Here is a 15,922-nt window from a genome sequence, read left to right on the forward strand (position 1 = left end):
CTGAGAAATGTCACAAAATTGTATTGTCAGTGTCAAATTTCTCATAAACGCCGTAAAAAGGAATGTCTAGGTAAATTTAAATTTTCGCTAAATAGATTGAAAAAATAAATTCTAAGGAAACCAGTGCTTCAAAAGGAAAAGTTATTCTCATATAATCAAACGTATTACAAATTATGTCTCTAGTTCGACGATGAATAACTTTCTTATTGCCAATTTGCTGCATTTCTGTCGAAATCACGAACGTCTGTGAGAAATTTGACACTGACAATATAAATTTGTGACATTTCTCAGTCTTTTGTTTCCGCCATCAAATATGAAAATATCTCTAGTAGAGAGAGAATTTTTCAAAAACAAAATGTATAGATTCTGAATTTTCTTATAGGCCATGAGTCTACGTTTTCAGTTTTCATTTACAGATTTTTCACTGGTTTATCGTTCCGCCCGCGCGCAAATATTTCCAAGGTCACAGCCCATGAGAGAATCCAACACCTCTACAAATATGTATTGAATTGTTATTCAAGCTTTCTGAACTGGTCACATGGCAATGACAATTGTAAAATATTTCAATGAGGTGGACAAAATCTGGGCTCATTTTCGGATATAGTAATCCAAAAAAATCTAAAATCCGTAAACAATGTAAAAAAGACTTTTATTTCATAATTCAACTAGTCAAACTCTTGCAGCTTTGTTATGACATCATAATAATCCCATAATAAAATCCAAGTTTCATATTTTTTATTTGATTCTTTTTTTAATTTTCTTCTTTTTTTGGTATGTATAATTTTCACTCTCATTTTTGGAAAGCCATTAATAGTGTGACTAACGTATTTAAAATTTTAAATAGACACAAAGAATTTTACAAAAACATAAAATAAAAATGTTCGATGAATTAACTGTGATTAATGATTATAATTATCTCTAGTAAAAATCACTATTTGACTTAGTTACCTTATACATCATCAATTAGTGAATATTTGGCACATATTTTCACATAAACAACAACTGATTGATACACCGGTTTTAATATTTTTATCAAAAAATTGATAATTTTTACGACAGTTCATGGTTTAGTAATTGCGTCTTGCAAAACATCGACAAGTGTGTTTGTTAACAATCAATAACTTGGCAAGATCGAAATTTTAGACACCAAGATCCATTTCAAAGCGGATTAAATCGTATAATAATAAATTCGTGCATCTTACAAAACAAATCCCAATTGTATTTATTTTGAGATAAAACAAGACAACACATTGCAGCACCTAATCTTTTGTCATTGTCATCACACTCTTATCCAAAACAAAAAATAAGTAATCATCATCTGATACGTCCCCCCCTGCACAGTAGAACCGTAATGTTTACTGCACTTTCAATTAAAGAATTCAAAAACCAACCCCAACTCATCCCCTTCAAGTGATACGGAGAAACCGCAAGGCGTCAAACCCCCGGCCGCCGCCGCCGGGGTTCCTCGTGGGCCGTAACGTGCCGGGGAGTGATAATTGATAATAATCCAGCCGAAGCTCGCTCAGATTCAATTTTTATGTAGTCGTTCGGCTCGGCTGAGCGCGATCGATGCCTCGATCTGTACCACTCTTGAGGAGGGACCAAGACAACGAACCAGTGCGTGTGAATTGACCACGACGGCTTGCACACTTTCCAATAATTGTACTTTCTATCCATATTTTACGCTCGTTTTTGTCCCGATCCTATGAATTATTTAATTAATTGAATTAATTGACATTTTCTAGTCCGCGCATACACGTCTTCTGATAATTGCATTCACCGCTACTCTAGCTTTATTTATGCGTTATGGGTTTGACTGGTTAATTGCTTCGACTGCGCTTAATTTACTGCAACCTATTTATTTTGCATTTTAATATGCGAACGCATACAAAAAAAAAAACTAACGCAAAATTGAAAGATCGAGACGCCAAGTCATGCGAACGTTTACTGGGGAGATTCAAGTGGCGTGGCGCCACCTCGCGGACTCATCCACAACGATCGCGTACCTGTCACTTATCGAAGCCACCTGTTTACCTGAAGAGCCGCGCTAGCTTGTCGCGGCCAGGTAAAGGTGGCAGCACTCGACGATTGCTTACTTACGTATCTACATGATAAATGGGAGCGGAGATAAATTTGGCAAAACATAAAACAGAAGCGATTAAAATAGAGTATGCTATCGGAGAGTTGTAGCGAATTGCATTACTAATAGCACTTATTAATAATTTTAATTATGATTGTCATCAATCACGGTTTTAACTGCTACGTACGCTGTGTATTAAATTATCAAAGTGATTTATGTTTTATTATGGCAGAGACCATAAACTGATTAAATTTGAAGACACGGGATTCTTTCTGGAACTGCATAACGGTGAAATAAACATCACAATGTCTTAATTGGGCACAATAAATCAAATGAGAAAAGAAGTGTATGGGCGGGGCTGTAATTTACACAGTGTCATACAGATTTGACATCACGTGACGTACTCTTCTCGTTTTGGGTAAGATTTTGCAAAAGCCACCCTTGTCCAATAACGCCAATATAAACAGCAGATGTCACTTAACGCAGTGTAAGGGCCACCGATAACATTTGTCGCGATCCCATAAAGGTCAAGCCCATATTGTTCCAGTATGATTTATTCGTCTCGTTCTTGTGCATTACATCAGCAGCTTTGGCGCTAATCCGGCCAATAAGTTGGTCAAATCGAGTTTAAGCCGTTCGACAATTAAGGCAAGACGCCGAGGGGCGGCAATTTCGGGGGTGGGTCGTGACGTCGTCGCAATAATCAAAGTGTCGCAGCGGTTATTAGCTCGTATATCAGCAGACAGCTGCCAATGATGGCAGTTTGACCTCTCGCTGTCTCTGTCCCGACGACCCTTTATCTCCCTTTCCGGGGGCGAACCGTACCTTGTCTTATATGATCAATTATCTACTTCTTGTTTTGACATTTAGGAAATAACTTTTAGATAACTTGAGATTGAATACGGCTCCGAGCAGAAGTTGATCGTTTATAACGGGGCGAGGGTTGGCTGTTCGCGATGGATCAGCCCACCCCTTCGCCGACGACTAATTAAAATAACAAACAAGAATTTCAACAGATACGGGGCGGGTCGAACACTATTTCTCTCACTGGAGGAATATTCTACTCCAACATAGGGAATTTTCTTCATTTTAGAGATTTTTTTTTACCTCAAGAACGGATTTTTTCGAACAAGTCTAAAACAACAAACAGCAGTCTTTTCATTAAACCAAAATGGTTTAAATTAAATAGGTGACGAAAATACAGAATATCTAGTGTATATATTGACAATCAACTCAACTCGAACACTCATAGATAATACATAGCAAATAAAATTTCTAAAAACACTTTTTTGCTCAGAAATATTTCAAATAATCTTAATAGGGAAACCCCTGTGCAACCCCCTCCCAGGCGCCGTCTTAATAAAGACTCATTTACAACACGGAATTTGAGTTTGACGTCTTTTTGTGCTTCGTCTAGTTGCCTTCAATCTCGGGGATTACCACAAAAAGACTCACTTCTACTCTTAATTATATAATCTACCGCATATTTGCTTTCAAATACATTTAATTTTAATGTACGTAAAATACGAAGTGTCTATAAAAGAATGTATGTCAAGAGTCCTGTGGAACTGTGCGGCTCTATAATTTTATTGTGTCGAACTATGTCGAGCCGTTAAAGCCGTCAAATCAGATGTCAACTGTCAAATGTACAATTATTAAATCTTAGCGTCAGTTGTCAGTTCGATGTCTTAGTTGTTTAGCTTGTGACTTTTTCAGTTTTCTATATTCTAATTACATTTCATTTATCAACAGTCCTTATTAAAGACCTGTCATTAACGGACTTACGCAACCTCTGTTTTTCTATTTGGTATCACAATATCCTATAGAGCGGCAAAAATCAAAAATATTCAAATTCCACAGAACTCTTGACATACATACATTCTTTTATAGACACTCTGTACTGAACGTGTTATGATGCAAATAACCTTTTTTGTTTTCACACTAAATTTGTTTAAATTACCGTTTCTCGATAGAGACCCACTGTCGAAACTCTGTTCTTTAAGGAAAAGCTACTAGAAGATCGATTTTTTGAAATTCCTATTGTAGAATATCCGTTAATCAAGTTATCAGCGACCGTCATCGCGCCAGCATTGACCACGAAGATTAATGGAGCATTGTCCAGGGGACCCATCACGGGACGAAAATCGCCATTGTCCCCAGGAATTTTGTCACATTCACGCACCTATGCCAGTAGGTAGCCGTGTTAGAGACAACAATCGGAGGTATCTCTTTCAAAGCGGGTGTCAGTGTGAAGTGCGAAAATATCAGGCTGTCTCGTCCCTCGAAATAAGATTTCTTCAGGGCCTAAACTTGCGGAAAGGTATCGAGTAATCGGGTTATTAACAGTCGAACGCTTACATATCGGAAGCTCTTTGCCATATTGATCGAATCTATTGAAAGTTGTCCGGTGGAGGCGCCCCTCGCGGTACTGAGGGTCGCCCGGGGTTGTTCACGGCGACGACGTGTCTGGCCCGCTGTGGGCATTGACAGCTGAAGTGATGCATCTGTTCTCGCGTAACAAAAGTGACCCAAATGGAGACACTGATTGATTTTTCTGTGTCTTTTCAGAAAAAAGAATTAGTTTATATGTTTGCTAGTTTCTGGAAAGGGGATGTCTTGTCACGATTGATGTGAATGGAGATTGGGGATTTAAAAAAGTCGCAGGGCAGGTAGAGGTGCGAATTTGGGGCGAGTTTGGGGTTTCACAAAAACGGGACTTTTGCATTAATTGGCAGATCCGGAGAGATAAACTGTCGGAAAAATTTATGACCTATTGCGAAGCGCACGTACTCCTTTTATCAAATTGCCACTAACTTGATGGATTACTGTGATCGAGCAGGATTACCTACAATAATTGTGCAAATCTAATCCTGTCTTGCCTGTTTTGTCTCTACCAAATACATTATTTCCGTAATAAATGACCGATACAGAGACGGAGGTGAAAAAACTGAGTTGCCAAACAATTCTAAAAATAATTTTGAAAAAGTGAAAATCTAGCTCAGCGTCTGGTTTCATTTCAGCCGTCCATTTCGCCGATCCCATAAGTCATCAATGTTCAAAGATGCTTACTTGGAAGTCAGCTGCGAATTTCCCGCATGATTTCCCTTGATTTTTCTCGGCGAGTTCTCGCCCAATTTCCCCCATTCCGCAACACAGAAAGAAACTTCCCTCATCCACGAATAATTAATGAACTTCATAAGGTGAGTTAGGTGAGTGCAATATTAAATTTTTGAAATGTACACAGCGAGGGAACTTTTTCCGCTTCGCCTCTCGCGAAAGCAACTTTACCGCGACGTCACGGGGGAAAGCGCTCCGGAAAACTTCGCCATTTAATTGCGCCGACCAATTAGGGCGTTCGAAAAACCCCGAACACGGAAAGTAAATCACAATCGGCCGATTTTACATCGAGATTAGGGCGACAAAAGAGGATGTGAGCATGTCTAAGCCCTCGGGACGGAGCTTTGCCGTGTAGATGTCACTTTAGACACCGCGGGAGGCCTTTCGGAGGTGTCAACTGTCCCATGATCACTTATTCCCATCCGCGCCCTCATAATGTGACCCTCCCCGTTTCGATACCGTCGCCACATTGTCACAGTCTCACCAAACGGTAGCATCTTAAATTTCTTTGCCTTCGCCGAAATCTGACATAAAATGGACCGTGAATGGGCCCCGATGGTATTGTCCGAGATCGTGACGGAATGTCGCTAGTTTCTATTAAAAATCACTGGCGGATCTCGGGAGATAAATTAAGTCATTATTTTGGGGTCGGGGCACGGGGATGATGTATGCGCGACTTGGATGGATGGGGTTGTAAAAAATTTACGTCTGCGCCAGCCCGGGTGGTCATCAAAACGGGTTGTTATGTAGCATCTGCACGGAAAATAAACGGCTCATCTGACTAATTGGTCCAGTTTATCAATTATTCGAGGGGCGGCGTTCAGCCCAACATTTATAGCTGATTCCTTGGGAATTTTCACCCAGCTGGATAAATTGCGGTCATTTAGTTATTATAAATAACACCCAGCAATACGTCGTATCGAGAAGTTTTTACAGCGCATAAGAACTGTCAAAACTGAGCTTTAAGTAAATATCTGTTTATCTATGGTCCTACCGCTGATAAGTTTAGATATCACGGAGAAAATTCCTACCATAACTGGGCTATATCTAGGTTTAAACCTATTAACCCGGAATGCATGAAAAGAGTTGTTTGTATGGAAAAAAAGTATTGAACCTTTTCTGCAAGAAATTTTCTGATCAGTCATTAGAACAATAGATGAAGAGATATTTACCAAAAACATATTTTTTGTGCAACCGTACGCGAAATTAGCATTTCGCGTACCGCGAAATCCAATTTCGCGGCTGGTGCCTTAACGACGGCCGTTAAAGTAAACGTTATTTAATATTTGATACAAATCAGAAAGACTGCCGTTTAGATCGCTATCGCTGCAATTCTCTTCGGACATTTTGACAGTGAAGTAATTTTATTTGTTCATTTTATAATAATTACAAATTTTTGGGTTGCACAAAAAATGTTGTATACACCTTGGCCGCGAATTCCTTTAACATCCTCGAGATTGTTTGCGTCGGCCGCAAGCGGCCTCGGCGACAATTTTTCTCTCGTTACGTTAAGAAAGATTTCGCGGCCTTGACATACAAATAACCATTTGAGACTACTTTAGTGTTTTTTACTTGATTGGTGTAACGAACTGAATTTGGAAAATGGTGAAAAGGCGGTTGCGTCAAACAGGAATTGGCATTATGATGCAAATTGGCGGCGCGAATTTTTCCCACAGGCTGTCCATCAGCAATCGATGCTTGACGATCGAGAGGAAGTCCAGCCTCCCCTAGCTTCCGAAGACGACCTCGAATAACATGTTTGTCCACGAAAGCGGTCAACGCGCGTTCTCATGCCGCTATGACACATTTGTGACATGTTTTGTGCTTCCAATTATGTCACAATGAAAAAATATTTAGTCTCCCTTGCACATCTTGACCTCGCGTCCGTTTTCTTGCAGGGGAGAGCGTGCGCGTGCGAACCGACAGGACGAGTTATGACAACAAAAAAATTACAATACCTGATCGACGGTGAGGACAACCATCCCAACCACCACTCGCGATTAGACTAAATGAGGGCCCGGCTAATTGCCTCGCATTTATATATTCCTACAAGATTAGCCGATATGATTTATCTAAGCCAAACATGAATCGATAATGTGATTGAGGAGGCGCGATTGTACAACGACTCTTGTGAATGAATCGTCGGTTCCACCTGGTGTGGAGATGATTGACAGGGAAGTCGCCGAAAAGGGGTTTTTCTGAACGAATCTAAGGAAGATCGATAAGCCGGGATGCACGCCGATGGACCAGACATAATGCACCAAGGGCTTACGGTCTTGGGCCAATTAGGGTGTGAGGGTTTATCAGCGAAGAAGGGGGTGCAAGTTGGAGGTTCGTAACGCTGTTATCGGACGAAAATCAAAACTGCGACGTGATCGACGAGCTTATCAGCGGCAAAATATTTACAAAAGCGACGAAATTGACCAACGAGGACCTCAGGTCGTGAAAACGGAAGTTAACCGCTGACTGAGTCATACGTTTCAATGCCTTCTAATGTCAAAATAAAAGGAGGTCAGGTCCATCAATCAAAAAAATTAGTCACATTTTATGCTTGTCTATCAATTTATAATTTATCCTCTTTATGTCACATGACAAACAAAACCAGACTAAAACTTTGTTCCGTTGATTTTTTTGGATCTTGCGAAGAAAAAAACATTTATAAAATTTTCAATCTGATTCAAATTTTACTTTTCGGCTCACAGGATAATTACGAAAGTGAAGAAACTAATTTATAATAATATTAGGAAGATTTTTCGTTTCCAAAAAAATTTCCAAATTATTCATTTCAAAATTCTCTTCACTAAAAAAATATTTTCAATTCTTAGAAAGTGTAATTCTAACTTTCCGCTTCATTTTCATAAGTAAATTATAAATTTTGGTTCAGTTTCCCTCACACATGTTCAAATTATGTAACGGTTGTTCAGAAAGTAATTCGTTTGGTATTTAAGGCGTAATTGGCCTTTCGTTAATATTCGTAAGAGTCATTTTAGGTTACGTAATGATAGGCACGTTCCAAACCACAACCACCTCCAAATATGTCACTTTTTGAACACCCGTTAGCGTAATGACAAGCAGAAAAAGCGGTACTTTTACTTTCAAATGAAATAAACTACCTCAAATCAAATTTATTTAAAAAAAACTACTTAACTTTCACACTCAAACTAGTAATATGAGTATACAGTTCGTTGCAAAAAAAACGGGAACTGTCAAAATAAAATTGACACATTTTTCCATAGTGTGAAACCTTTTTTTAAAATTACTTGATAGGTATTGTCAAATAGACAATTAATTGACAAATGGACAAAATCAAATTTACATTAGGAAAATTTTCGTTTCCCGATTTTTTTGCAACCAACTGTACCTACTACTTAGGAAAAACGTGTCTTATCTACAGCCAATTGCATAATACTTTGTTAATCCTAAGTCACAAATAAAACACAAGTTCAAAATAAGCTTCCGCAACAACATTGCTCTCTGGCAATTAATTTACTTCAGAATTTCCTAATCTACCTAATTAAAAAGCTGTTAAATTGAAATCTTCTGACTTTCTAAACGTCATTCATTTTCTTCTTCAGAAAATATTGTTTTGGGTCAAAATAAATTTGAATACTTATTTTCTCAGTACTTTATCTCAAATTTAAAAAAAAATTGTGGATTCTTTATTTACAAAAACTATATTTGTAAGCGCCTATATTGAGGTGTTAAGTCATCAATGATCTTATAACGTAAATAAATTATTTTAGATAAATGGAATCAACAGATAAACAATCGTAAATACTTTTTGTAGATAGTTTCGCAATTCCAATAAATTCCAAATATGGGAGTATAAGTATGTAAGTTATATAAAATCTGAATGTTCATGTGGAGGAAACCGGGGCAACATATTTCACAATGCCTCAAGTTTTCCTCATTTCGTCGTAATTGTTTTTCAAATCGCGAAACTCCTTCCAGCGTTAATTATCTATTTATTGCGTCTATCGACAAGGCGATTTCTCTTATCTGTACCCCCTGTTGATGATCCATTTCATAGCCAAAAATAATCACTATCAGAATTCGATCTTTGCCGATCTTACACCTTGTCGGTAGTATGTTTGTCCTCATTGATAAATCAAATCGAAAACGGTCTTATCGGTGACACAATATTTATTAATACAGACCGTTTTCATTCAAGGCTTCCACTTCAATGAACCAAACCGAAAGAAAAAAAAATCTGGTGAAATCCTCAAGTGCTCGCGACACAACAACTACAAACACGTAAAATAACACTTTTGGCAGTTACGCCAATCTCCGGTTACTCGATCAATTGGGGTCGTTTCAATTTAGGGGTGCGAATTGCCAGTATTTGTATAAAGTACACATTATTTCCTAAAATAAGGGCGCAATAATCCGGTGGGGTGTGAAATTACCAGAGAAAAAATAATGCTCACCTCCCATGCGAACCGGGCGTCTTGGGGTACCCCAGCCCACTTTCCTTGAAAAGGGCCGTATCTGGTCCCTTTGGGGATGAGGCTCTTGGCGACGACGCCTTCCTTCAGCTCGACCTCGCACGGCACCGCCCCCGACGCCGCCACCACCTCCTTGCACTTGGTGTACGACAAGTCCAGTTTGAGGCCGTTGAAATATTTATCATCACAGTTGAGCTTCTCGTAGAGCTGGTCGGCCGGCTTCAGGGTGAGTTTGCTGGCGGTGTCGTCCAGGTTGTTATTCGAGGGGTAGTCGGACACCTTCAGGATCTCGAGGGAGTTTTCGAGTTGGGGTGGGACCATCGCTCTGTCCATGGAATGGTCGGTTTGCTGGTTCTGGCTGGACACTTCTAGTTCATCTTCGCTTCCTTCTGCAACAAAACGACAACGTGAATGGTTCTCTTGACAAACAAGACGAGAACGGCCCCATCGATGGGACTGCCGCAACGTACACCATCTCTGTTGTGTCAATATTGGGATAGATATGTCTCAAATCTCGGTGGAATTGCCGAAACATGAGAACTGCGGCATCATTAGGATTGCACCGGTAATCGTAGACAAACAGGCGGCTAGGGATCACTGTAGAACAACTATAAACTTGTGTTTTCGGACCGATATCTGAAATAATCAACGCAAACAAACCGTAAAAGGGCCTTTATTAGTTAGCGGGGTTGTGCCAAATTTCACGAAATCTAAGAGACTTAAAAAAATACACTCGTTATCTCAGGACCGCATCTGCTGTCGCCGCCGCCTCTTCGGAAAACAAAGCTAATCGAAATTGGCCCCAGATTCATGTTTGCAACTGATAAATGAAAGAAAGCTTGCGGAGGAAGAGGGGACATTTGCGGTACCGTGCCGGCTAGGACCATTTCCACCAATGATTTGTGCAATGCCTCTTCGCGATAACTGATTTAGTTATTTACGAACCAAGTGCGGGAAGACGATGTTCCCGCATGAGCGCATTTTTTTTAAGCACGAGCGACGAACGAGCGAGCGTCTTTAATTAATGCGTGAATGCGCGGAAGTGGCTCGTACAATATTTTTTGTACGAACATTAAATTATTTTTTTTTGTTTTAATGCATTAAACATAAACGAACATAAAGCCAATGGGTTATTAGAAACAATTGCTTCCCTTAACATTTCAATTTTTGCAAGAATTTGTGAGTTTTGTTCGAAGATATTTGTGCAATATCTACCTATTAGTGATATTAATGATATTTCTTGTACTCCTCCCGAGATTATGGAAGCCGCAAATGTGGCCATACAAAAGTTTATGAAAAATTTAATAATAATAAAATCTGGTCATTTCTCCAATTTGGATGTTGAAATTTGTACAGTGGTGTAAAGACAAAAATATCAAAAATTATACTGAAAATTGTTTATTCGCATATTTTCAAGGCTTTTCTAGCAAAAAGTCATTATGAAAATCCAGGGAAATTGTATTTTTTGAACCACATTTTATTATTATCAAGACCGATTTTTTTTTTGCATGTCTTAAACGGCCAGTATTTTTTGCAATTTTTACATTCGAGTCGATCGGGAAAAACTCGTTGCTGATTGAGCGTTGGATGTTGGAAGCGTCACTTCCACGGCTGTGAGTACAAAAAAATTATGTATTTTTAAATCAGGTTTCTCAAAAATACCGAAGAAAAATGTATTGTTTTTATAGAGAGGCATTTGATAAACTATTGTATTTTACCTTGTTTTTTAACATATAAAAGACTTTATGTCTTCATGTTTGAATAGTAATAATTAAAAAAAAATGTCCAATTAACAATTAGAAATTATTTTTAAAATTTCCGGAAAATCTTTGGTACGTGGTAAATATATGTAATAACATCGGTATACTAAATTTGGCAAAAAATCTTCATAGTTAACATTAAATTATTAGATAAAACGTAAAATGTTGATATAAATTTGCGACAATTAAAAATTTTTTTGAAAGAATTACAGAAAGAAAAATAGGGCCACGGCATAAACCACTTCAAAAACTTTGGTTTCCAATTTGCAAATACATAACACAATTAGCAACTCACAAATTTGTACTTTTCAAAAATAAAATTTCAGCACAAGTAAATCGTTTGAAAAATAGTTTTAAAAATACATAGGTAAATTTTCTTTTGAGAAAATTTTGATACAAATTTTTCAAACAGTACTTAGTAAAATCATTAATTTTGATGTTGTTTCCGAAAAACCATATAAAATTTTAATTTCACAAAATCATTAAGATAATATTGAAAGAATTATTCGTATTTTAATACATAATTAATTAAACAAATAAAATTATTAAAGCACGTCATTTTAATAAATTATTAAATGCATAATTTGTGTAAAACATATCAAATATTAAATATCGGGTGTTCATTTAAATTTTCCGTCAAAGGTGGCCTTGAAGAGTCGATTGTGAAAGCACCACTCGTCAGTCTGTAGAGTAAAAACACAAACAACGCAAAAAGTGAGGTTAGATTTAAACAGCTGATCCGTGATTCGTGGTGGGTTCACAATCGACTTTTCAGCGCCTACTTTGAGGACAAATTTCAATGAACACCCGATATAATAACAATTATAAAAAGTAAATTTTCAGTTTCTTGTATTATTCATGTTTTGGTTAAAATTGAAGACTTTTTTTAATATAGAAAGCTTCATAAAATGTTCTCCACTTGTGTTTTTATAAATGTAGCTTACCAACATTGAAAAATGAACGAATATTTTTAAAAAGCACAGTTTTTACTGGGTTACAGTTATTTAGTCGATACAGTTTTAAAAAATCTTTTGCATCTGCACAATAAGAAACGTTTTATAATTTTTTATGAAAACTATTAATTTCAATAATTATAACACCGATAGAGCTATATCATTAATAATGTTATAAATAATAATTATTGAATTAATTTTGATGTAGACTGTTTTATGAGTTATAAATGCAAACCAAATTATTTCTGGTTTATCTGCATGAAAGAAATATAAATTTGTTATTTAGTAATTCAGTAATTTAGCACAATTAGAGAAAAATATTCAAAATTCAAATTCAAACTAGTTTGCCTGTCAGGAACAGATTGAGAAATTTCGAATAACAGAACCTACAAATTTGTCTCTATAATAATTTGTCGATCCCGTTTCACACCAATTAAAAACGCAAATTTAAAATAATTAAAGGAAAATTTTCAGTCTAAAAATTCTTCAACCGTAATTCGAGCAAAATTAGCAATTTCCAATTAATTTACAATCGGCATGTAACTAGAACTCGTGAGAGGTTCATTCAGGGAGAACTATTGTCAATTAATTAATACATCGAAACCGTTACCGATTCCTTCTAATCTGAAAATCTTCATATATGGATAATGAACTTACGCTTGGAGTTTCCGACGACTGAAACTACAAAACGTAAACATATTAACTTCACACACCACTGTTTTGTAACCGAAACTTGAATTTTTACATCTTTCGATGAAGGTAAATTAAATCTCACTATCACAGCTAAAACTTGCTTACACATTTTCAAATTCCGTAAACAAATTTCTCCTTGATAACAATTTATCTTTTACCGTTCGCATCATTTCTCTTGACAAAGATTTTGCGTAAAATGAGAAAAAATGATTTGATTATGTATTTCCGTTGATAATCTAAATTCCGTCTAACGTATGCGAAAAACCCAAATTCACTCGAAAAAGAACTTATTCAATGCAAATCTCCACTTATCTGGCATTATCAGATCGGCGGCGGATTTTTGTCATGCAGGAACTTCTGCATCTTATCTGGGCATGTGAGTAAATCAAGCCCGAAAATAAAATGGCATTTCGAGGAACCGGCAGAGAAATAGGTTGCGATTTATCGCGCGATTAGACACAATATATATAAAAAAATAATCTTATCTGCGTTAGCGAGCAATTGTTTATCAACAAACGCCCCACAAGAAAAACAACCAACAACTATAAACCCTCATTGTTCCTTTGAAGACACGTCCGGCGCGACTAAACACCAAAGACAATGGCAAGCATGAAATTTTTGCGACGATGCGTACATTTCCGAAAAGTAATATCTTGTATTCATAACCAAGAGATATGAATGGGATCCAAGCCACAACAATATCAATCATTATATTACCGTGACGTCACGTCTGCGAGTCCTTTGTTGCACCTTCATTAGCAATCAACCATAAGTTAACTTTTGTAATGTAAACAAACACCTGTGAACGCGAAAATCTTAATCGAAAGCTCAGACCCGTTGCTGAAAGCTTGAAAGTGGACTTTTTTTCAGGCGAATCTAGATCGGGCACGATCCTGCGATTGTGGCCGGGTCGTTGTCCTGTTAAGATAACAATAACATATTGTTTAGTCCTTACTGGCACAAAATATTGCCATTGTGCTAGGTTATGTCGCGATTCGCAGAAACGCGCCACTAACGTAACGTATTGTTTACGGCGTTTTGCAATTAGGACCAATTAAGTTGTTAATTAACAGGACGAAAAGACATCAGTTAAGCTCTGCGGTTAGCGGTTAATTTTTTATTCCAAATTAACCACCAACAGATAACGTCGATGCTCTATCGAAGGATATCCGTCTAAATGCATTTTACTACTAATTAACGCGACACACTTGATTTTATCACTGCCAACGTTAAACGACTCTAAAACGGTCGATTCCGCCCGATCGATGCCTCCAATCGATCATCGACAAATCACCCTCCGAGACTCAATCTACAAACCTGTCATAGTCTTCTTGATCATCACACGTAAGCGCAACCCAGACACAAACTCAGCTACCAAAAGATCTCATCGCGAAATGTACGTAGAACTAGACGCACCAACTGTCCATCTGGTTTATCTCTTAATTAGAATCTTGTGGACTAATTCGTTGCGTTACGTAACGCTGGTAGACGGTGTTCGGTTCACAACACACTGACTTTCAGGATGCTCCAGGATCCGGGACTCTCCTGTCATGGGGCGTGTTTTAGGGTGGGGCGAGTAGGCCGGGCTATCCCACAGGATAAACCCCCACCCTGTTTTTCGGTTATATCTCTGATAGTCACTACGGCTTGTCTTATTGACGTTGATGGCAGGTTGGCCATGCTGCGCTTTAAACTTATTCACTTGTCTAAGGAGAGCTTTCGGTGCTCTTTGATCGATTGGAAGCTAATCAAATTGGCGGAGGTGGGTGGAAATTTTCACTTGCTGAAACTGACACACTGGTGGCTTTCGAAAGCTCTATTCCTTGGGGTAAACACGGTATCCTTACGTTTACAACCTTCGTTACAGTCCAACAAATACGACATTGTGTTTTCTGCGACTGTATTTACTTGTCCACTACTCTTTTTCCCTCACAATTGTTTAACAAAATGACGCAGTGCTTGAATTTCTTTATTATTTTGAAATTAAGAACAAGAAATATTGGTGCAAACGCCCACGTACCCTGGAATGTTGTTTTGTCTATTTGTAGATGGTACCAGCTTTGTTACCTGCTACTGGTACTTTGTTAAAAATTTGTTTTGAACGCGCACAAAGAAAGGGTCACTAAGACGTGCAGGACTAGTTCGTAGAGAAGGATAGAAATATTGTGCAGGCAGTGAATTAAACATTAAATCATCGTCAACGAGTTTTTTATGAAGAGATATAACTCGCTTAATTGGTGGGTTAAAATTGGTAATCGATTAGTACTAGTTGTTATCGATTGATTTTAAAGACGAAATCGATTAACCAAATGGAGTTGTATTTATTGATCGCGCTTATGCCTGAACTAATTGTAAAATGAAATTAATATCTATTAAAATTAATAACTATAAACTGACAAATTATTCATCAATTCATTAATCACTATCGATAGTCATGTCAATAAATACACCAGATAAATCGAACAGGAAACTGATTAGTGCAATTTTTTTGTGAGACGTTGTTATTATGCACTTTCACAAAATAATATAACTTTGTGTGATTTTTTTATAAATTTACTAAGAAATATTTCCTGGACGAAAAAAAAAATTAACCAAATCAAAGTGATATGATTTGGTCTTGAGTATTGAGAATTTTTGTCATCTGTAAGTTAGAATGGGAACATTTTTGCCAAAATCAGATCGTCCCAGATCTATTGTGATATCATTAATTTATCATTGAGATTATGTTGAACAATACACATCATTTATAAATGAATGAATGAATTGCTAGGAAAATTTTTTAATTGAGAATCCTTGGTATGTCATCGTTTTAAAAAAAAAAAGTATTTCCAGTGAAGGTAAAATAAGAAGACCTAAATTTTTTATCGGATAAAT

The 15,922-nt window shown here is 37.3% G+C and overlaps 1 protein-coding gene across 1 annotated transcript in view; it reads right to left on the reverse strand.

The window, feature by feature from the left end:
* Positions 1-15,922, reverse strand: part of LOC138138315 (transcription factor hamlet-like) — a 107,555-nt gene that overhangs the window by 18,936 nt on the left and 72,697 nt on the right. Inside the window, 1 exon segment of the mRNA XM_069058153.1 lies at positions 9,625-10,031. Coding sequence (XP_068914254.1) covers positions 9,625-10,031 — 407 coding nt within the window.

The sequence above is a fragment of the Tenebrio molitor genome, chromosome 9 (genome assembly GCF_963966145.1).
Source record: "Tenebrio molitor chromosome 9, icTenMoli1.1, whole genome shotgun sequence".
Lineage (NCBI taxonomy): Eukaryota > Metazoa > Arthropoda > Insecta > Coleoptera > Tenebrionidae > Tenebrio > Tenebrio molitor.